Consider the following 24,782-nt stretch of genomic DNA (forward strand, 5'->3'; position numbering starts at 1 on the left):
TTTTCAAATGCTCACAAAATACCAATCGATAAAATCGTTAAACCCAATAAACTAATAAAAATTTACGAAAACAATTCTCCTAACGAGGACCTGAGCTATACTTGTATTAATAATAAAGATGTCACATATGAGCCATTATTTTATTTATAAACGACTATTTAACGGTACATACAATTCTCGTTTTAATAAAAAACTTACATTTCGTAAACATGAAACTACAGCTCATAACCCGAAGACAATACTGAACGGCTTAATAATAGTGCCTTCAACCCACGAAATCCTTTTGCATGAAAAATTTTTTCTACAATATTTTATACAAAAAAAAATTTTTTTTTTCACTAGTACCATTTTTCTACATGACTACATAAATCTTATTTAATCTTCCTTAAAGCCATGAATCAATATGCGAAAATGTCTGGCGACGAAACGTACCGTTAAAAACATAAGCCACTTCGTCCAACAATCGTCCCTCAGAAGCAACATAATAAAGTGACATAGCGTGCATTTTTACAATAGCTGTACTTTAAAACCCACCACGTGTCTATTTCGCTTTTGTTGCGAAGGTCAGGAAAAAAAATGCTCGGCTATTGAAACAAAAACCGATTCTCCATCCGTTCGACTTTGATGCGGAGCATCGGCGCTATTGCTCGTTGCTCGTGAATTCAACAAAACACCGATACGCTCTTATAAGTCTGAATCAATGAGCAGCTGGGTTTTCATTGCTACACCTTTCAAATCCGAGACAAATGTTTACTTGTACTCGCCAACCGTTCCTTGGAACCGAAGATTTGACCTATTAATCCACAAAAAAAAACTGATCTTCCAGTCAAACACCCTACGACCTCGATATTCGACTCCTCTCCTCGTAATCTTAAAAATCATCGATTTATCACACAGTAGAGCGCGATGTTTCATTAATTTCCATCACCCTCTCGAGCATCGGAAATCACGTTGACATAATAGTCATCCGTGCGGGGAATGGTAAAAATATTATAAATTCGAGTTAATGTTTAATTATACGCCTGGTAACGCGCATTAATCTCCACAGCACTGCGTAACGCGCACCTATACTTTCAAGTCGCCCCCCTTTTTTTGTTATCCCTTCGTCTTCTTTTTTGCTATTCGGAGAAAGGACTTTTTTTTACATTGGGGGGGGGGAAATGGTGTTGGAGGAAGGGCATTTGTCTTTTTGGCTCGGGTGGCATCTCTGCGTCGGCATTACTTGGCAAGCTTGATCCGCGACGTCCAGTCGCCAAAGCTTAATCTCGACTATTGACGAGGCCGTGGGAGCCTCTTCACCTCTTCCATCCGCTTCGAGACACCCTCTCTTCTCTCACTCGTGGCCTTGACGTTTTGTTACGCGGAAAATGAGTTGAACACCTCCCCCTTGCCGGTGATGTTGCTTCTGCTCTCGGCATTTTCAAAAAAAACCCAGAATGTGGATCTGAAATTTTTAGTAAAATTTTCGGGATTCTGGGTTTTCCATCTTTGTTGGTCTATTACTGGTTTGGGTGGGCGGAAGATTTGGTTTTTTTAGTTCACATGCTTAAGACTCCTCAATTTTTGACAATTTAAAAAACACAATTCAGAGGTGGGACTAAAAAATGTGCTTGTCCATTTATCTAGCATCTCTCCGCAATGAGATTGATTTCTTTTGACAAGCTTCGATGGAACGAGAGAAAAGTTTTCTCCTGCGAGAAATCCTCCTTGAATTGAAACTGAGATCATGGAGAAATTGTTTCAGTACATATTCTTACACCGTTTGGCACTCCAAAATACCTTTTTTTTTTTTTTTTACAATGCATTATTTTTTACTGTATGCCAAATTTTTCAAGAGATTGAACAAACTTTTAAGGTTTTTTTTCAAAACCTCTTGGAATCATGTTTAATGTAGTAAATAATATTATAGAAAAAATTACCTCTCCATGTGTTTGTATAGTTGGGTGTGTTTGGTCTACAATTTGTTGCGCTTAATTGTTAAAAGTTTATTTTAACGGAAGTAAAATTTACACAACAAACGAGCTGAAAGAATCTTTAATCGTCTATACTATTGTATCAGCCCACTCTGAGATATATATAACGAGTGTTACAACCCCCTTTAAAATTCCTCGACCAATTTCATCCATTTCACGATCGATGCAATTTTTTTACTTCGCGCATTACTTTCTATACGTGGCACACAAAGTTACCTTAATAACTGTCCAAAGTGTCGCACAGAAAAATAGGTGCTAAACGTGTACACACACATACAGACGCGTCATATCAAGGATCGTCAAGTGCAAAAATTCTAGCTCAGATCTCAAGAGGCAGCGAATAAAATCCGACTCGGCACAATAGTCGCCGGGCCATCGTCTCTCGGGGCGCGGCGGTCCTGGCACACGGCCAACACCCGCTCGGTGCACCCTTCCAGGACAGACAAAGACAGCCACGTATAGCCGTGCACCCGACGTACGCGGCTCGAAAATCACTCGAGTGTAACGATATTCCGGCGCGTGTACATCTCGCCGGGCGTCTGACTCGACACGGACCTGCACTACTCGGCTGGAACTTTTACAGCGACGGTTGGACGAATGGTGGGGGGGAGTAGTCTGCCAATTATATACATCCAAGGGGCGATAAAAGGATCGGGCGAGGCTCAACCGGCTGTGGTAATTGAAAATCGAATTTTGTTGTTATAGCCCGGTACGTCGTGTTCACCTTTTATCGAGCGGTGATTGTAACTCCTCGGAGGGGCCGCTCCGATTACAGACCTTGGAGTAATTGTTTATACGTCGCCGACGGCGATTAAGTGCCGGTATGCCCGAACTGGGTCAATGTTTCATCACCCGCGCGAGTCGCGTTTGATAATAAGCCGGGCGCTGTGTGTGTGTGTTTGACACATGGAGGCAACCATCGTCTTACCAGACTCGCAGCTCCTCGGTCACGTGAATCTAACGAAGAGACTCGCATTATGTGGTGCGCGCGAGTACAACTCCGTACGGGGTTGTCTCGTTGGAAACTCGTTCGGTTCGGCAATGGCTGTACATACAAAAGAGCGATCAAAAAAAAAAAAAAGGCAATTTTAACTCGGTATCCATGTACACGCGTAACTTGAGCGCGGGGGAACAGAAGAAGAAAAAAAAAAAAAATTTCTTACGAGTTCGTATACGCACGAACGAGTTCCCGAGTTGTGTATGACGTCAGCTCGAAAAACTGTCTTTTCCACTTCCTGCATGTACGTGTATAGGTCTGTACCCGCCCCCTCCCTTCGGCCCCATTAATCATATACGAATCGACGCAATCCTCGCACACTGTTTTATACATGGGTACACGCGCAAACGGCCACTAACGAGGATGAGGAGGCTCAATAGCCAACGAGTGCGACAATCGAAGAGAAAAGCTACCCTCGGCGAGTGCAATGCAATGCGGGGAACAACAATGGGGCACATCGGTGTCGGTCGTATCATAGTGTCCTCATATTGTATTACGTGCTCGTGATGGTGCGTTAGTCGCGTGCATAAGTATATATATATATAGACGTGCACTCGTGGAATCCATCACCCGCAACGAGCCGTGGCACATGATGTTTAAGTAACGCGTGTACGCGTCCGCAGGAGGAGGGGTGCATCGGAGGAGTCCGGAGGTCACAGGTGCAGTAAAGGTGGAGGCGACGACGCGAGGGCTGGCGCTTGACGTCACGGGCCAAAATGGCCGACCGGCCGGTGACGTCACTACGACCGAGAGAGAGAGGAGGGGTGCTCGGTGTCGGAAACCCCACTTGTGTGCCTTCGAGCTCGCTCAGGGCCGCTGGCGGACGCTAGCCTCTTTTGCGACCGGACCAACTTGGGTTATTATTTTTTTTTTTTTTTCATCTTTTATACGTGTATAATGGGGCGGCAGCGATTTTTCGAGCGCATGCTTTCTCGCTGTGTACAGTTACCTGAAACATCACCCAACAGCGTGGGACAAAACGATCATTTAGGCCACAGACTTTGTTGATGTTTTTTTTTTTTTTTTTTTTTTGCAACTTTAAGGCATCTTTGACGCCACTTCTTTAAAGGAAAATATTTCCCAACAAGAAAAGTAGTACTGCTGTTTCTTACCCGTGCGGATGGATCACTACACCCACCGAATATGGGTTGAACAATCGTTGAATGTATGATACAATTACCATGAAACTAAGTCGGGGAGCGACGAAATTCGTCCAAAGTTTTATCACAGCTACACGCTGTACCTATAGTCCATTGTCCTATCCCGTTTTCAGCTTCATTGTATAACATAATATAGAAACATTTCATGAAATTCACATTTCCGAGGGAAGAAAGACTCACGATTTCTTAAATCGACGCACAAACGAGTGATTTGATCGCGCCATTCGTATATTATTCGCGAACTGATTTGATTCGAGGTTCAGAAAGTCCAAGTGGGTAAGTCGTAAAAATGTTCCTTCAATCGAGAAACTTAACTATAGAATAACCTGCGAAAGCACCTCTATTTTAGTCCACGAATCACTTCCCCATACTCTGCATAATATCCAAACCTTGATTTGCGCAGAAATGATTTTTCGCATTGGCAACAAGGTGGGAAAATTCAGTTAAACCGCTTGCAATTTACAGCAGTTAAAATCTACTTGGTCAACCCATTTTCGCGCGTTAGCTCGTACATTCGCTATGTACAGGCACTACATACGAGTGTATATATATATGCACAGAGCAGCCATATACAGAGGGCCAAAATTAATCCATCGGCAACAGTAATCGTCGGCACTATACGCACCGAGCAAACTGGGCTCTCGATACCAGCCATTGTCTCGTTACGTTCGCACACCCACGCGCGCGCACAGCATCAGCCCGGCAATCAATAACATATCCGGCGGGTTATACGTATAGCATCGCTGACAAAGTGTTATTTCTTCGAGCACCAATTACACCCTCCCACGAGTATATTATACACCTGCATACCACGGGCGTATAGTGGCAGAAATGGAAATGTAAGGAGCCACGCATCGACCAATGTTGTTGCATTATTCTATCCTATAATCAGACGGGGAGAAAAATAAGAAATCCCATACCAGTATACAGTAATGACGTATAAGCGAAAATATCGCGTTGGTTCTTTGATTTTCCCTGCACCTCGTCTGTTGCGATCGGTAATGAAACTCGGAGTAACGACAAGTTTTGACGATCCTTTAGCCGTTACGTAGTTTATCCAACCGTAATTAATTATTCCGGGAAACAAGCTCACGTGTGAGGATTAAAGAGATGCACGTGATTAAATTTAATTGGAGCGATCCATTAATAAGAAACGAATCAGCGTGCACGTATAGATCGAGTTATCGGTCCGCCGAATATAATTAAGCAAATTGCGCTCCGTGAAATGTGTCTATACGTATGGGTGTACACCAGTGTTCCCAGTAGTAAGTCGTACGAGGGTTGGATACAACTGGAGTGGCCCACGATAATCTCGGCGTCTCTTATCCGCTCGTGTCCGGCGTCCACTTGCAGCGTACGTCTCGAGAGCCGCGCAAATCCAATATTAATTTGTTTCACATTTCCTGATTCGCTGCAATCACCTGCCCTCGGACGTGACGGAACGTCTTTAGCCTGCACTCCTCCTCCCTTCTCGAAAACTGCGAAAATCGGTAAAAACGGACGCGCCACAGTTTTGTGCGACAGAGAGTTCCCTTGCACTTATCCTAGAAAGCAATTAAATTTGTAAAACGCGCAACAAGTTTATAGGCGTGCACCAACCAAAAGCTCTCGAGACTAAACAGGTTTACAGTCGGAGCAACAGAGCGCCGGCACGGATTTTTAATTTATTTTCAATGAAACTTTTGCGCGGACTAATTGCACGCGCTCTACAGACACCCCCCTTTTCTTCTTCTCCTTCGCCAAGGGAGTTCTTTTTTCGCTGCGCGGTTGTAATGACGAAGTAAACTATAAAAACGCGCCAGAAAATTAATATTTTTAGGTTTCTCTCTCTCTCTCTCTCTCCGCGAGAGTGTAGTCACGTCCTCTTTTACCGCCGGGTTACAGTCCCCGCGCCCCCAAACAACTCAATCACGCAGAGTGGCAGTAATTTTGCCGAGCGCGCATATCTTACCGGCGAAACGGAGCACCTACACTATCCGTTTGCGAAAAAATGTAGGCCAGAGGAAGAGGAGGAGAAACTTGCCCCGATATACGTGTGTACAATATCATGCTTACGTAAACCGTAACGCACCTATACGTACATCATTGCAGGCCTAATTAGGCCTAGACACGGCAGAGAGAGGGAGGAGTCGTTTGTCGCTGCGTATATGAAAAAGAAAAAAAAAAAACACCGCAGATTGCTTTGAATTGTCCCTGCAATTAGACTGAAAGTAATATAGGCCAGAGAAGAAAGAAGGGCCTTCTCCTCGGTCGTGTAATATATGTGTATGAGACTTTTGTATACGCATTGGCGAGAGCCTATATACCTCAGTCAACCCATTTGTCTCTTTTTGACTATATACGTAAAACTCGAGCCGACATCGGGTACAAACAATGTCTTTTTTTACTTTATTTCCCTCGTAAGGAAAAACTCTGTGGACTCGGTGCTCTTTCACCAGCAACCACCGACACATATTGAATCTAATTTTAAAGCCTGGGAGGAAAGAGAGGCGTGTTGTCTCTTTAATGTTTTAGTTTGTCAATACGCACATGCGAGTCACGAAACGACAGAGAGAAGGGGGGGGGGGAAGGGCTGGTTATTAACGCTGGAAAAGTCTCGACTAATGCACTTAACGAACCCGAGGTCGCGCTCCTCCCGGTCATTAACGACCCCCAGCTCTTTCCCTCCCTACATGTATATGTATAGTTGCAGTGTCACGCATCACAGGGCAGGCAGGTGTACGTACACGCGCGCACTGCCTCTTGTAATACGTGGCCCATATATATTCACTCCTCTTTCCTTCTCGATAAGTCGAGCATCGATTTTCCATGGGGGGAGGCACGGAGGGAGCGAAAAAGCTCCGCCCGAGGCAGTGGCCTCTTTCACGTACACCGACGGATTAATTGAATTTCCTTGGGGCGCCCAGTAGCCTTTTATTTTCCATTTTTTTTTTTTTTTTTTTTTTTTTTCCCCGCCCACACGCTCTGTTTATGCAGCCGAGAGTGTTTGGTAACTTGTGTACAATGGGTATTTGCTCGTTTTGCAGGTGGGCAGCGCAAGAGGCGGCACAAAGGGACTCTGGATACACCGCGAGTCAGTACAGGAGAAGGCAGAGGTGGACCGGACTCAGCGGACTCGGTGACTGGGCGGGCGCTGGAGGGGAGGTACACACCACATAAAAATTACTGGGCCGCAACGGTACACACGCTGTGATTTTTCGATTCATGTGTAATACGTGTGTATGTATATGTAATAGGTATCAGGTCTCGTGGAGATGGCGCCAGGCCGGGGTCAGAGCGGGGGGGCGGACGATGGGAACAAGGGGCCGACGTCCCTGTTCATCCTTACCGAGGATAATTGCATAAGGAAACACACGCGATTCATAATAGAATGGCCGCCCTTCGAGTACGCCGTCCTCCTGACCATCATAGCCAACTGCGTGGTGCTCGCCCTCGAGGAACATCTGCCGTGCCAGGACAAGACGGTCCTCGCGAAGAAGCTCGAGACGACCGAGATCTACTTCCTCGCCATTTTTTGCGTCGAGGCCAGCCTCAAGATCTTGGCCCTCGGCTTCGTCCTCCATCGCGGCTCCTATCTCCGCAACATCTGGAACATCATGGATTTCTTTGTCGTCGTCACCGGGTAGAGTGTCCTTTTTTTTATACATTTTTTTTTTCTTTTTTTTTTTTTTTTTTTTTTCTTCATCGCAGCCAACGAGTTTTTACTTATACTTTGTAATTTTAATGTTTCAATGCGAGACGCATCCTTTTCACGGCTCGCATTATCAAACCCCATGAATATTCATCGCCGAATCTGATTACCTACATTGAATTTGCATAGCATTTAACTTGCATTTTGAAAACTAGCTCTGTATCGGTGATATCTCATTTGAAATGTTATAATTGCAAAGTTATGAAAAATGAGCATTTTTATTTTAACGTTGGAGGCAATTTTCATCATTACTATATCGATGAACTAACGAACAAAAACAAAATACGACTCTGTTGTATTTTTCTCTGGTACGTAGTAATTTTTTTTCAAATTAAACTGTCAACTTGCACTTCACCACGAAAATCATTTCCATCTCCACAGTCATGCATTTTTTCATTATTTATTTATTTTATTTTTTTTTTTTCATCCACTGCAATACTATACATACTGTATGTGGTACAGGTACGATGATACGCGTATGCGTGCGTCTACACGATCGTCGATCGCATGGGGGTGTTTTGCGACACTTTGGCAAAAAAAAAAAAAAAAAAAAAAAAAAAAAAAAAACACAGAGCTCGATTCCGAGGAAGAAAAAAAAAGTTGGCCGCTCGGGCGCGTCGCGATGGCAACGCTCGTCTTGGAAATTCGATGTGTTCGAGCTCGTACATTTTTACGTTCAAGTTAGCATGAGCCAAACCCGCTAGCGGCCAACTTTGCGTCTCCCTTGGACGAGGAAAAAAAAAAAAAAAAAAAAAAAAAAAAAAAAAAAAAAAAAAAAACAGAAAAGAGGCCACCGCGCCCATGGGAATGGACGAGTGTTAACTTGATGAAATGCTAGGTCGATGACCGTGGTAGCCGAAACGAACGTGGACTTCGACCTGCGTATGCTACGTTCCTTCAGGGTACTCAGACCGTTAAAGCTGGTTTCGAAAGTTCCAAGTGAGTCTTGCAGCACTTCCTTGCTCTTTTTTTTTGTCCTTCTTTCTCCCCCTCCTGTTCTCTCTTTTGCAGAGACAGAAATAAATTGAGGGAGATAAAGAGGTTCAAAAAAAAAAAAAACAACCCCATGTTACATGTCCATGTGTATTATACATATTATATTAGATATACCAAAGATTTATATATGTATATTTACTATTATTAATATGTTTAAAAGCAGTTTACTTGTGCGTTAGGCAAATTACTTTGCGCTATTATATATACATAGATTTCGTTGGCTCGTCTAATCTCTCTAATTACTTAGTTCTTCGTTTATAAATATATATATATATATACGTATAATGTGCTGTCAAACTTTTTAGATAGTTTATAACTTTACTTAGTTACATATATATATATGCGTCTATTACATAGAAACTCTTAGCTCTTGTGTCAGTTTACTGTAGAGTTAAACCATCATGTGTACTATATTTTACATAGGAATTTATAAGGATTCAAACGTTTACATGCCTGTAATGACGTTTTGAGATATCGAAGATGAATATACATTTGGACACTCATTTTGATATTTTTTGGAATACCATATTTTAATTTTTTTTTAAAGATTTATGTACATTTTAAAATTGATACCCTGCATAAACTCGTTGTTATCATTATTCGATGGTACCATAAATGACTTTTGATATTTTTGATATGTGTAAATTTTTATGATTTTGTCTTCAAATTCGTCATCAAAATGACTTTCCAAGCAAAACGTACAAAGAAACGTCAAAATACAAGCATACAATTGTGTAAGATTTTTTTTTTGCTATATAGGTAGATATTTAGTTGCGCGTTCTACTAGAGGACGCTTGTTTAGTCGAGTAATTGTGCGTGTGTGAAAACTATGTGTCCCAGTGTAATTGTCTCTTTCGTAATATTCTAGGCTAGATGTAATTTTTATGAATTAATTAATTGATCACTTGTAGGACAAAATGGGAAAATTCCCTCTTCTGTTGTGTTCACTAGAGACCTGCAATTGGCTATAGCGTAAACGAAAACCAAAATTAGAATAGCTTCAAAGTAACACGAATTAGCACTCCAGATGAAATCAATAGTTTTTAGCGGAAAGTATACCATGGCAATCATTTTGACCTTATAACAGCGTACGGGAAGGGATGAAATTTTTTTTGCTTCACCATCATCCCATACTACGGGTGTAAGATCTCGATGAAAAATAATTGCTGTGACGTACTTTTCGCTCCACTAGACACCGACTCATGTTGTTTTCCCTCGATGATGTTATCCTCGGGTCCAAGAACCATACCCATATATACACACAAGTAGAAAAGAAAAAAAAAAAAAAAAAAAAAGGCGAAGGCTAGCAAGAAAAAGACGCGGAGTGCGAGCAGAGGCCCTGGGAAATCATCGTTGAGATCGCCACTGAAGATGCATCACCATTACTGCCCGACTGCAGTCGCACGGCCAAAGCCATTAGGGGTAAGACTCCGGGGCGAGTGATTCTCTGTGTGTGCGTGCGTACCTTTTTCCTTCTTGTGCAGCCCCACTCTCTCTAACTTTCCTTTTCCAAGAGTCCGAGATAATTTACAACGTGGGAACGCACCGATGTATAGAGCTATGGAAGAGTCGGGTGAAAGCATCGCTCGAGGGTCCATCGACCAAATTTTTTTTATGCGTGTTTTTGACAACAACAAGGACGATGCTTTTCACAAACCTCACCAACTCTTTTCAAGGCTGCGTTGACCGATGTAGTGTAAAAAAAAAAAAAAAAAAAAAATAGGGGGAGCCAGAAACAATAGATATAGATGATAATGTGTGCAACCATGTAAAACATTCGAGCGCCGGCTCGAAGCTGTAGCGCCAGTATATATATATGTGTGTGTTTATTTATATTTAGTTCCATCTGTCATTAGCGACAAATAGGTGCTCCGCAATAGCGCTGTTGTATACCCCACATCGTTTTCCTTTCCACCGAGCATATTGATCTCTGCAGCCAGAACATGTACATATTATAACGAAATACGTAATTTTTAGTTTGGTTTTTCAACCCCCCCTTCCCCTCTCACGCGTGTGCAGAAACGGAGTAAAAATAAATCTCGTCGCCGGGTTGGTTCGTGTGTGTTTGGGGATCGCGCGAATAGTCGAGACCTCGGCCAAACTGATGGGAAAAGTCGATACGCCGTTTGCAAGGCAACTCCGGTGGACGTTGGAAACTAGTCAACTTGGAAAGTTTCTGGGCATGTACAACGAGTGCTCGAGCGTGTGCTTAAATGCTCTTCGGAGAAAAAGAAAGAAAATCAAAGTTTTGATTATCACGCTCGAGTATGCGTGTCTATCTAGTGCATGTGCCAGTCGGAAAAGAACAAAAGCTCGACTGGCTGGCGAAATTGGGTTGATACGGAGACTCCTTTTCGGGCGAAATACGAGGGAGGGTCGCGTCTGTTTGTGAAAAAAAAAAAAAAACCTCGGAATACTGCGTAATTTAAATTTGCGTCTCTCGAGTTTGTGCAGCTTAACGAAGAAGCTCCTTCTCTCGGACGGAAGTGAGAATTAATATGCTTGTGCTTTGCGCCGGCAAGTTGGGGAATTCAGCTGCTGATGATTAAATGCCACCCCGAGTATCTGGGAGCGCGCAAATTGTACTTCTGCAGAAATTGCAAAGATCTAAAAATAGTACGTCCCGGTGTAGCTTGTAAAGAGAATTTTTTTTTTTTTTTTTTTTTGCTCAAATTGTCACATTCTTCGGAACTAGCGCGACCGATGGACCAAGTGCTCGAGGACCCAATTAAATTTTCACGCGGGTTTCCTTCTTCCCACTCCCAATTTGTGCGATATTTCCTATCTCCTCCAATTTCCCTAACTTTTTCTTTTACTGGTGTCCTTCCTATATTTCTTTTCCCGTTGTAAGTTCGACCAAAACTCCTATTCCCGGTATACCTGTACAATAAATTGACTCTCACTTCCGTATATTCTAGTCTACGTAGCGGATTTCTTAGCTCCACGGCTTGTAAATTTAGGATGTATAGGCTTGTGATTTGTTTTGTACAGAAAACTTCAATGATCTCGTATTTCGAAACCGTGACAAATTATGTAGATCATCACGATTTTTCATACTCGAGTTAATACTGCGTGAGTATGGAAAATTTGCTATATAGAAAATTAGTACATTGTAACGATTTATTTGTATGATCGGTGAACAATTGGTTGTAATAATGACCAATGAGTAGAAATCGATGAGTAAACTAATCATTAGAAAAACGCGTGATTCGTCGATTTTTTATACATTGTGCGCTGTTGCGTGTAGCTTTAGACACATAGTGTATACATCGTATCATAAAGACTAGAATAGTTATTTGATCTCCGTAAATAGAACATAAATTACCAACATTATTGTCACCTTCATCATCATCTCCGCCACATGTCATCTCATTCGTTAGTCTGTATACTTTCAATCATCAGTCACGATTAATAAATAATCAGTCACCAACTACATTATACAAACTTTGAGTAATCACACGTTATTGCTGTATATTCACAAATTAACAAGATCAATCACACCTGGACAATAGCTCTAAATTTGATTTAGATTTTTGATTAAATGGTTGTGTATCGCTTGATCGAAAAATTAGAAACACCGTCGAATAAATGCCGATCGTGTTTCTTGTTTCTTGTTTTTCATAAAGAAAAAAAAAAAAAAAAAATCACGAAAAAAGTAGTTTATAGAAAAAAAAAAAAAAAGAGAAAACAAATATATGTCAGCAGTAATAGCTAGTCTAGTGGCTATACAATCCATGATAATTAGTATCAATGAAACAACACTTGGTGACTTAAGTAGCGTAACTTAGCGATTCGTGACAAAAAATAGAGTAGTAAGTAGTAAATTGCGGGCTTGGGTTTGTGTGTGTTTGTTGGGCTCAGGTTCATCACGGCGTTCCCGCAAGGCATAAGCCTGGACATGGATCTACGGACGTTGCGCGCGATACGCGTGCTGCGACCGCTCAAACTAGTCTCCGGCATACCAAGTGAGTAGTGCGCTTCAATTGCCGCCCACGACCGTGGCCCAATCAACCAATTACCAACACATTCACGACACACAATCGCACACTATATCATGAGAGATACCCTTCGTTACGCAAACTTTATACTTGTATATCAAACTCTAACTGTTGTTGCTTTGCCAAGATAATTGTTTGTGCTTAATATATATATATATATATCATAGAAACATAGATTCTTTTAGTTGATTTCAATATTAGTTGTGTCCATTATATTGAACATTAGATTGACTTGGAAACCAATATCATCAACGCTGAGATGTTACATAAAGATGGCTGATGGTATCGATTTCTAATGACAAATTTAGAGAAAAAAAAAAGAGTAAATTTAGTCCGTATAGATTATGATTAGAGTATAGCGATAAACTTGTAGCTGGCGCTACGAGAGAGTGGCAAAAGCTTGTACATAATTATGGAATGATGGGCACGCCTCCGATGGGAGCTGATACGGTTTTGGTTTGACCAGGTCTCCAGGTGGTGCTCAAGTCGATCATCAAGGCGATGGCCCCGCTCTTGCAGATCGGCTTGCTCGTCTTGTTCGCCATCGTGATATTCGCCATCATCGGCCTCGAGTTTTATTCGGGGACCCTCCACAAGACGTGTTACAGCATCGAAAACGCCAGTAATTGACCAATCATACCTATACCTTGTTGTCGCTCTCTACTTCTTTTTGCACCGCACGTGGGTCTCCTCGCATTGAGAAACGAGACGAGTAATGTGTTTTGTTTTTTTCTCGCCACCGGCAGATCTGATCGTTAAGGAGGGCGAGCAGCCGAACCCGTGCAACACGGACAACGAGTCGGAGGCGCCGCTGGGGGCGCACGTGTGCAACTCGAACATCTCCAAGTGCTCGGATCGCTGGGACGGGCCGAACAACGGGATCACCAGCTTCGACAACATCGGCTTCGCCATGCTCACCGTCTTCCAGTGCATCACCATGGAGGGCTGGACTGCCATATTGTACTGGGTAACGCAAGAAATATGTTCATCAGTGTTACCGAAACAAACAATCAATACTGTTGATGACGGATAATATAACAAGGAAAATGTCCAAAAGAGCAAACGGGGCAGCGAGCGACCCTTTTTGCGCTGCAGATGCTCTTTTTTCTGTCCATTTTACGCATTTCTCTCTCTTTTTTTTTGCTTTCTCGGGACAAGGTACTCATAAATCGCGTGAGACGGAAATTACCTTTTATTTTACTATCATTTCTTTTGTAATCGCTGATTATATCACTTTTAACACTGACATAGTTTTTTGAAGCTCGTTAACCGGAAAAACTTGATCCTACGGTAATAGTGACATGTATCTACCCCGCGTGGATTCTGACGAAAAGGAGATTTTGTTTATTCGTTAACAATATGATTTTGATAAGATTGTTGAAAAATCAACTTACCGTATATAATTAGTTAAGCGAAAAGTATAATTGGATGTTTTTTTTTTTTTTTTTTTTGACAACAGTACAAAATGATTTTAATTCGTGCAATATCAAGCTTGAGGAGAGAGAAATGCGCGAAACATCAAAGTTGTTTTCTACACTGTGTGCACTCGATGTACTCGAATGAAAATTGAAAAAAAAAAAAAAAGTTTCCGTTTCTCGCTTATTTTTTTTTTTTTTCCAACATCGGTGTTTTTCTTATGATTTTAATGTCTAGATTTGTACACAATGTTAAAATTTCAATGGTGATGTTTATGTTTGACTTATGAAACATTTGTGCGAGAATTCGTGCCTGGCGCTTAATTTACCCTGACAATGCACTTCACACGTCACACCCATACGACCAATTGATCCGAATGCATGTGGCATATAATTACTGTGTGTATACCGTCACACGAACACTGGCAATTTTGCATGTATACGCAATGCCGTGATGTACATTTATTTCTGTGTCTAATAAATTGATACACGAGCACGAACCGCGACTGCCAAATGTATATGGTTGCGGCCACGTTGATTCTTCATTGTTTATTTACTTTAACTGACATTTTTTATTTTTCTTAAGTTTCAGCAATCAGGTATTTATCATGTTTATTTTACGACTTGATATTACTTTCAAGCTATTGACGTATGATTTGAAAAAGAAAAAAAACAATATCTATTTCCAACACGAGTTGCTATACTGTTGAATTTAATTTTTTCTTTTTTTATCAAATTACGAAAAAAATAGACAGCAAAGAATCGACTGCGGAAGCACATTAAGCAAGCAAGCATCAAACGAAGTGCTGTACATTGACACACACACGTTTCTAAAGGGGATTATCCCTGTATCATCGGGCACGTTACAAGTATAGATTCGAGCGTTAGTTGTACGACCGTTACCCACCAATTTGTAATGTACAAAAGAGCCTTGTCGTCCCACGAGATATATGCACACGCGTACTACTTCTTCATGTGATGTGCTCATATATAATATATATATATATGCACTATTCGAGCAAAATATGCTCAACAGGCACGATTTCTCCCTCTGTTGTATACGTACCTCTCTTTCTCAGTTATGTCTTACATATTCGTCATGTGTACATGTTTTACGGTTCTATTTTCTTTGTTTATAGGTTCATATCTCAGTGTTTCTTTAAATCTATCTTTTTTTTTTTTTTTTTAATAGATTTACCCAAGTACGATACCATAATACACTCATCGTGTTTGGTGTTGTCTATTAGCAAACATTGTGGTTTTTTTTTTTTTTTTTTTTTTTTTTTTTACTAAAATATATATTTATAAATACATTTTTTTTTTCATGTACAGTTTTAGTTTGGTTTAGTTTCTCCGATGCTATCCTTCTTTCAAAAATAGAGAGTTTATTACTTATCATTTAGCGTGGCAGTAAGCATGATCTGACTACGACCCGATTACTTCAAACGTACGTCGGGTTTCCAAACCAATCTCTGCCTAACACTGACGTATATATTCACTTTGCTCAGTATGACACTGTCAGTTTCAGCCCTCATCTGTATATTTTCTCATCGCAACAAAAAAAAAAAATATATGTATATAAATCATGTGGCCATTAAACTTGTAAATTTGCCGGGCTCCGTGGGCTGCGTTGCTCCTCCCGAGGAAGGCAAAAAAGTTTTCGCTCCTCGCAGAGTCCGAGCAAATTTACACGGGGGTGTGAATCATTCATGTCATTGATCATTTTCATCTTAGAGAAAATTCTTCAATAAAATTTGTATTGAAATCAGTAGTGATTGTCCACCACATTAGAATAGTTTAGCGCCATTGGGCAGCGTTTGAAGGGATACTTTATTTTAACAAACCCAAACTTTGTTCAATGGTAAATTATAGTTACGTGCGGTGGACGAGTGTAATTAATTAATTTTCAACGCGTACCTCTACATAGAGTAACTTTAATCAAACAACTCTCGTTATCAAAGTAAACTTTCACGCCCCTAGTCTGACAAATGAAGCATCTATATACATATTTTTTATTTACTCAATAACGACAAGGACGCTGCTGACGAAGTTTACTACAAAAAAAAAAACGCATCATCGCGTTAAAAGTACGATGAATGATAAGCCAGAGGGAACAGTTGAAAAACAACACGACAGCATCGTCCTTTTATCTATCAAAACTTTTTATATTCACTTGAAAACATATATATGTGTGTGTGTGTATAAAACGTGTTTTCTTATCGCTGTCGGCTGATCAATATATATATATGATGTATTTTAAATATTTACATGTGCGTGGCATTACTATTTCTCTCTTTCTCTCTCTGTCTCTAAATACACGTGCTGTGCATACCACTTGCGTGCTGATGATATATATATGGCCTGTCGATCGATGAACGATTAATAAGCAAATTTGTTTTGATTTTTACTGCACGAGTAACGAAATTTCACGAGGACTCAATGACATGTTTTGTAGACGAATGACGCTCTCGGTAGTAGTTTCAACTGGGTTTACTTTATACCACTGATCGTCATCGGGTCATTCTTCATGCTGAACTTAGTTCTCGGTGTGCTGAGCGGGTAAGTTGGCAACCAGTTGTACTTTACGCGATTAATATATATATATGAATATATTTACATGTATATTTTCTCTCCTCACGTACACATGTATAACTTTGATCATCCAACTCATTTTCATGAATCCACTTAGTTTATGATTTAAAAAATCGGGAGTGTTGAAGCAAAAGGGGCCGGATGTTGTGGGACACCCGGAGAGTGAAGGGAGGGGGAAAAAAAAGAAACACAAAAATGCATCCAAAATTGTTGGTAACTGTTCTTAGGGAGTTTTCGAACGAAAGAACGCGCGTCGAAAGGCGAGCCGCCTATCAAAAGGCAAAGATGAAGCGGCTCTTCACAACCGCCTTCAGTTCGTACTTAGACTGGATCACCCAAGCAGGTTTTTTTCTTTTATTTTCTCATTTTTCGCTGGTCCCCTTTTTTTTCCTGACCCCGTGTCGCTCCCACTGTCAATAACCAGTAGGCACCTGTGCAGACCTCGTATTTTAAATTAAAAACAAGTGCCGGGAACGGAAGCGGAATTTACGCTGATAATGACACACTTTTTTCCCCTGCGCGCTAAAGTAGAGACACTCTTTAAAAGCGTCGAATCTCGACAGTTTCATCTTAATTGCGCCCTAATGAGCTTCAGGAAGATAAACGGAGCGCAGAACTTTTGTTACCAATATTTCTTTTTTTTTTTTTTTTTTTTGCCATTAAGAAATTAAACTACAGTCCGCCCGTACAGTAAACGATTAATCCAAACCAAGTACTTAAAATTTAATGGTACAGTAAGGCTTTTCAAACTATTTATCTCCCTGGCCACGCTATGTACACGTTGTAGTAGGCGTATGTTGAATCCTGCATCTCGTTAAAGTAATCGCTAGTGTATACAAAAATAATATGCCTGTGGTATCAAGTCCACTATGTCACTCACTGGGGGACCAAAAAAAAAGGGGGGCTTTGACGTATTAGGCTTCGCATTTCATCATCTAACGCCTCATCTGTGTACTTCTCGCTATGCACTCTATCTCTGCGTACATGTATTTATATCACGTAAGAAAAAAAAAAAAAAAAAAAAAAAAAGTTGGGGTCTAAGTGTCGATGGTCCTGCGCTTGGTATATATGTATAATCAGCTAGAAGTATGTACATCGTGTTGTTGTTGTTGACGCTTTGTAGAGAATTCGCAAAGGAGAGGGAAAAGGTGGAGAACCGGCAGATATTTCTGAAAATGCGGAGGCACCAGCAGCTCGAGCGCGAGCTTAACGGCTACGTCGAGTGGATCTGCAAAGCAGGTTAGACCCAGCTAGTAGCTATTTAATCCTCGGTGCAATATTTTACCTTTTTTTTTTTTTTTTTTCACCCGCACAATTCAAACGTGCATTTTTCGGATATAGATGTGTAAGCGTTTGAAGGAGAATATCCGCGAAGTACGTATGATGAAATATACAGTAGTGTCCAGTACCTTGTACACCGTAGACATTGATAAACGTAGCTATATCGATGGCGCTCACTGCTTTTACATTAAATTCCAATTTGATAGTAGAGTATGATTTTTTTTATAATTAATATTTTGCCATCTTCGAGTCTGCAGTAGAGTTGTCCCATTCGCTTGGTGATGCAATCTACGAGAGCACTGCGTACCGAATCTGACGAAATGTACTAAAAAACATGAAAAATTTTTTTCAACATTTGTTTACTGTGTCAATTATCTGAAAAAGTGTTCGAAATGTACATAATTGACAAGAAAAAAAAAAATTGTTGTGCATTTAGTCCGTTCCAGTATACCTATTGCAATGTGCTGTTAGGTGGTGCATCACGACGCGAATAGTAGTTAACTATACATCAATACGTATATTTGCGGGAGCTAATAAAATTTGTTTTGCGGCTTTGATAAACGTCCTTATGTATCCCGAGTAAGCGTAGATGAATCGACACGCGCTAGCCGTTCCAACGCAACTGCACGTTATAAACGTGCATTTCATAGCTTTGAGTCGCGATAATCTAACTGTCAATTGTGTGTTTGCAGAGGAAGTCATACTCGCGGAGGAGAGGACGACGGAGGAGGAGAAAATGCACATAATGGACGGTAAATATACACAACTTTACGTTTCGCATTATTGGAAAAACTTGGATGCCTTGGTGCACGAGTAACTCGATTAAATTTCCTTTTTTTTTTTTCATCCCAAAGCGAGGAGGCGAGCGGCGGCCAAGAGGAAAAAACTGAAAAATCTCGGCAAAAGCAAGAGCACCGACACCGAGGAGGAGGACGCCGAGGACGAGCCGGACGATGGTGAGTTGTATTTTTCCCGTTCTAAGCTCATCTCTCGTTTACCGAACGTTTGCTACATTATATTTCACATACATAGAGAGTTTACGTTTTCGAGTTTCTCTCTCTCTCTCTCTCTCTCTTGTATACTTAATTTTTCTACGATTATATGATTATACATTAATGTCATGAAGTTACTGTTACTTACTATCACTACAAATGTGTTATATGATTAACCAGTACGTTATATTATTGTTATTCATTACGTTGTTATTGTTCATACATGTATATTATACCATTATTCGCTACAAGCACATTAAGAGTTTATTGTTACTATATACGAGAGTTTGCATTTTTTTAGTGTGTAAAAGTTAATCGATCGTTCTTTACTTATCAACTTTCACTATCTCATTTAGAATCTGTGATTTCTTACGTCATGACTATACCATACATTACGTTATAAGTATCATTATTATATATACCCTCTTTTTACACGATATTGTATTACGATACATGCATTGTTTGTTGATTGAGAATTCGTTTTGTTAAAAATCCGTTCCACGTCATTCTTACACGTCGAAAGGATCACTTTGTGAAAGTTTATATATACATATTACATGTGGATTCATGTTTGTTTATTTTTTTATTTTTTTTCTTGTTACGTATGTACATATACCTATACATATACATATATGTTACAATACTGTCGTTGCCGCGTATCATGTCCCCTTCAACTTTCGCCAAGGAGCATTCTAAACACACGCTATCAGATGATCCTCTTGTTTCAGAGCCTAAGAAAAAACTGAAAGGTAACTACAATCCAGGTCATACTACAGTAAATCTCTATCTACTTATCTATCTCTATATATATATATTATATATTATTATTAACGTTTACGAGTAAAAAGCTACATTGTACTTTTTCTTTTTCTTTTTTTTTTCTTAATTGTTTGTGTTGATATTTATCGTTGAGAGTATCGAGTATTGTACGGTACTTTGTCATGCGTATTTCGTAACTGAAACATTTGCTAATGTGCAAGACACTTACGCGCGTTCGCGAGCGTGTCTGTTTGTCTTTTGTACCTATATACGCTGCTCATCCCCAATTCGGTGACGAGCCAACAAACTCTCATCGGTTTGTCTTTTGCGGTGATGCGTATTATTTCCGTCATCGTTTGTTGGTACAAACTGGCTGTGCTTCGTTAAACGTCCATCCGGGAAAGTTGTTCCAACAATTTGCTCTAACTGCTCTACAAATAATTAATATGCATGAAATACAACGAAAAAAAAAAAAAAAAAATTCTTATGGAATCAAGAAAATATTTACTTTAAAGTAGTACCAAGCAAATATTCTTTTGCAGTAAGGTAGCACTCTTTTATATCACCAAAAACTTTGTTCAAAATGAACATTTTCTTGGAACTATTTAATTTACTATATATTCTTGAATTTAAGAAGTTTCAATTCAGTGCAATATTCATCAACGGTGGCTCGTTTAATTCGATACCCGGCATTAATGGAATTGGAGCGAAAACTAATTAATTACTTTTCGTGAAGTAAAAAAAAAAAAAGAAAGACAGACACGTAAGCGAGCAGCACACGCATCACACACAAACACACGCCATGTATCCCCTGTATGTTATGAGACACTTACACATACACTCATACCTACACGAACGCAAACTTACTTAAAAACACGCACATAATATGCACAGTGATACCCACGCACCACCTGTCATATCACCATCAGCATATATATATATATGCCAGTCCATTTCCTTAAGCGCAGTAAGCTGCAGTCGTTGTTGTAATTACTTTATACGTAATTATTTGTGCGCGGTATTGTAAACAGCGCGTCATTTATGTTGTACACACTTGGCTCAAGCATACTAGTTTCTGAAAGTTTTTTTTTTCTTCCCTCCACTTTATTCCAACATTATTCCTGACTGAAGTATATCATCCATGAAAATGAAAAAAAAAAAAAAAAAAAAAAAAATCAAGATAAACAAGGAAAAAAAAACACCACGTGTCACCAACACGCGCGCGCGTGCACGCGACGAGCCGGACCGTCGAAAAGCTCACGAAAAGCTCGCTCCCCTACACAATCGAGCACAAAAACACCACTAACGCGCGTTTATTTGCCCGCAGGTGCTGGCTCTTTATCTATAAATTATTTGTTCGTCTGTGTGTCTATCTGATGCTTCAATCGACGGCACATTGATTTGAAATAACCTCTCTTTTACCCGTTCGACTGTTAAAATTACACACCATCTCGTGGAGTGCTACACAAATGTTTTGTTTTTCATTCGACATTGACGGAAAAATATTTGCCTACGGCTTTTCGATGTTTTTTTTTTTTTTTTTTATGGTCCGCCTCGTCGATGCGTCATTTTTTATTGTTACGTACTCCGTTGCATCATTTTCCACTTGCCCTTTTTGTTTTATTTCCATCGGTTACCTCACTTCTCGTGCTCGCATATACATCGATATCGCATTACTTACCTATTTCTGTATTTTGCCATTTCTTTTTTCCAAAAGTAAAGCTACACTCATGTTGCAATAGCTGTTATTTTACTGCCAAAGTAAATGTAATATTGCTGTTTCTCTAGCTGAAATTGGTATGTCGTATAACAACGCGCTATTTGTCTTTTCTTTGTATTTGTATCATGTAAAAAGTGCTTGTAATCACGTAGGCGTAAATCATATTCAAACTAAATGTTGCGAGCAATCGATTAGACCAAAAAATTCATTTCAATCACAATACCAACGGCGAACGGAGGCGACTGGATAGGTATATGAAACGCTGCTGCACCCGAGCACTTTGCGTTTGTACTTTGATTCAGGTGTGGTGGCATTTTTCAACGGCGAACGGCGCTAAGTTTTCTTTTTCATCCTATTTACTACTTTTTACTCTTACATTTAGCCGATCCAACCATGTATAAGTAACTCGTACATCCATTAAATATTGTCCCCCTCCTTTTTGTCTCTCTTTCTTTCTTTTTTTTATTTATCAGTTGGTATAGCAAACCTCATTGTCCTTGTCAGTAGTGAACCTCGATTTATCATATTGTCAAACTTAGAGTTGAGTTCTTTAGTCTCAGCAGAGTAATTTTTTTTTTTTCTTTTTTTTTTTTTTACTTAGCTGCATCTACCTATCTGTATTAGATCATTGAGATGTAAAAGTATTACTTAACGAAACTGATCGTAAGAGCGAGTATAACGCAGTTTGTCGCGAAAGGCGAGTGCACTACCCCGATTTAAAGTACTGTATACCATGAATATAGTGCATATACATTTAGTTTTCCTGTATACTCTAGTTTCTCGTACGCATATATCCTGTAATATTAAAATGCATTAAAAGTTGAAATTTATACATTTAGTGTTGAGTAATTCCATGCTTATTATTAAGTATAGATTAAACAGTAGAAAAAACAATGTGCCCGTGTACGTAGTCGTACGAGCTCGATATCGATAGAGATTCGTGCGCGAGTACTTATATACATAGTCGAAAGAAGCTTGCGATGGTAAATCATCATTTACTAAATTCCTTTATATTTGTCGTACCTTTTATTATAGTCAGTAAATAGCCCACGTATGTCATTTTATAGATACATATTTATTAGCATTACCATATTATATTTGAATATTTACGTATAGTCTTAGCAGAAGGCAGATTTACATTGATATTAGACTAGCTCCATAAGTCGATCACTTACTACTCTCTAAAACTTGATCAGTATAAATTAGATTACTTATTCTTCGGCGAATCGAGTTCCATTGTATTGTAAGTCAACAATTCAAAATAAAAAATTGCAGTATAGCGTCTCATGTCAACTAATAAATCATTCAAAGGTTTAACATTGTCGTTGACTGAAAACATCATGTAAAGTTAAACTGATTCAGCTTTAGAGAGTATATATATATATATACATTCATACGTATCAAATTGCATACATTACTTATATTTATATACGCATCTAGCGATAATTTTGTCCTGTAAAATTGATGCAAAGCTGCCAGTAGATAGCCTGGTCCGCTAGCCTGAAAGGTCGTTTGGATACGCACGTCACGTTATTGTCTAAATGCCACTTACAATCTAACGAATTTTCACCAACATTGTAACACCGCGGGTCGTACGTATCCACGGATCTTTCTCTCACATAGATAACGCAATCCCTTTGTTAGCTTGGATGAAAAAAAAAAAAAAAAAAAAAACTCCTAGCAGCTATATACATATGATTATTTTAAATTACTTTATTGATAATTTGACTCCCAAGTCGGCGCTTGGCGCTAGGCGTACAGCAATTTGGCCTATATATATCCATGCGTATATATGTATACGATAGCGGTATACAGCGAGCGAGAGGAACGAAATTAATCCGACACTGGGTGCGCGCGTGTGTTTTTTATCGCAGGATTCGGAAGAGCTTCCTACCTCAAGTCGAAGGTGAAGAACCAAGGTGCCTGCGCGGAGTTCTGGCGAAACGAAAAGAGGTTCCGATTTTGGATCAGGCACACGGTGAAGACCCAATGGTTCTACTGGTCCGTGATCGTCCTCGTGTTCTTCAACACCGTGTGCGTGGCAGTCGAGCACTACGGCCAGCCCGACTGGCTCACGGAGTTTCTTTGTGAGTAGAAACGATGTCTCCCTGTCATATATATATATATACATGTATACGATTGGATGTATGGGTAATCACGTTTGCTTTTGCGTGGCAGATTATACCGAGTTCGTGTTCCTGGGGCTGTTCATGTGCGAGATGGTGATAAAGATGTACGCCCTTGGTCCGCGGATCTACTTCGAGTCGAGTTTCAATAGGTTCGACTGCGTGGTCATCTCAGGCTCGATATTCGAGGTGATCTGGTCGGCCGTCAAGTCCGGCTCCTTCGGCTTTTCCGTCCTACGCGCACTCCGACTCCTCAGGATATTCAAAGTGACCAAGTACTGGGCGAGCCTGCGCAACCTCGTCATTTCCCTGCTCAACTCGATGCGCAGCATCATATCGCTCCTCTTCCTGCTCTTCCTCTTCATTCTCATATTCGCCCTCCTAGGGATGCAGCTCTTCGGCGGTCAGTTCAACTTCGAAACGGGCACGCCGCCCACCAACTTCAACACCTTTCCCATTGCACTTCTCACTGTCTTCCAAGTAAGTGCCAACTTTCGGCATCAGCCATGAATATATTTATAGCATGGACCAAAAATATAAAAACAACGTTGTGCCGGTCTTTCCAGATATTGACTGGTGAAGATTGGAACGAAGTCATGTACCAAGGCATCCAGTCTCAAGGTGGCCATAAAAAAGGCATGATTTATTCCCTTTACTTCATCGTCCTGGTGCTCTTCGGCAACTACACGCTATTGAACGTCTTCTTGGCTATCGCCGTCGATAATTTGGCGAACGCGCAAGAATTGACAGCGGCCGAAGAGGAGCAGGAGGAGGAAGATAAGGAACGGCAAATGCAGGAGCTCGACAAAGAAATGGAGACCTTGCAAAAGCCGAGCGACGGCAACGGATCCAAAGGAGACATCGATCCTTCGAGCCCATCTGCCAATTGGTTCGTAGCATTCGCGATCCTTCCTTCCGTCCAAAGCCTCATTAATCTCGTTCGTTTGCAGTAAGGACAAAGACGGGGGCAAGGAGAAGGAAGAAGAAAAGAAGCAAGACGACGAAGACGATTCGGGACCAAAGCCAATGCTGCCATACTCGTCTATGTTTATTTTGTCACCTTCGAATCCGTGAGTATGCGA

General features: G+C 40.4%; 1 protein-coding gene across 2 annotated transcripts in view; it reads left to right on the top strand.

Moving 5' to 3' along the window:
- Positions 1–24,782, top strand: part of cac (calcium voltage-gated channel subunit cacophony) — an 86,776-nt gene that overhangs the window by 33,812 nt on the left and 28,182 nt on the right. Inside the window, exons 3-16 of one of the 2 annotated variants that reach the window (XM_089593355.1) lie at positions 7,157–7,274; positions 7,367–7,752; positions 12,679–12,782; positions 13,282–13,437; positions 13,562–13,782; positions 16,686–16,789; positions 17,946–18,061; positions 18,796–18,855; positions 18,958–19,059; positions 19,806–19,844; positions 23,449–23,661; positions 23,753–24,180; positions 24,267–24,589; positions 24,651–24,770. In XM_089593355.1, the coding sequence (XP_089449481.1) occupies positions 7,157–7,274; positions 7,367–7,752; positions 12,679–12,782; positions 13,282–13,437; positions 13,562–13,782; positions 16,686–16,789; positions 17,946–18,061; positions 18,796–18,855; positions 18,958–19,059; positions 19,806–19,844; positions 23,449–23,661; positions 23,753–24,180; positions 24,267–24,589; positions 24,651–24,770 (2,490 nt within the window). The remainder of the gene's footprint in view (positions 1–7,156; positions 7,275–7,366; positions 7,753–12,678; positions 12,783–13,281; positions 13,438–13,561; positions 13,783–16,685; positions 16,790–17,945; positions 18,062–18,795; positions 18,856–18,957; positions 19,060–19,805; positions 19,845–23,448; positions 23,662–23,752; positions 24,181–24,266; positions 24,590–24,650; positions 24,771–24,782) is intronic. The other variant, XM_089593356.1, reaches the window with a different exon arrangement.

This window comes from Copidosoma floridanum, unplaced genomic scaffold (genome assembly GCF_036245765.1).
Source record: "Copidosoma floridanum isolate Cflo_tuat_1 unplaced genomic scaffold, Cflo_Japanese_pri ptg000019l, whole genome shotgun sequence".
NCBI lineage: Eukaryota > Metazoa > Arthropoda > Insecta > Hymenoptera > Encyrtidae > Copidosoma > Copidosoma floridanum.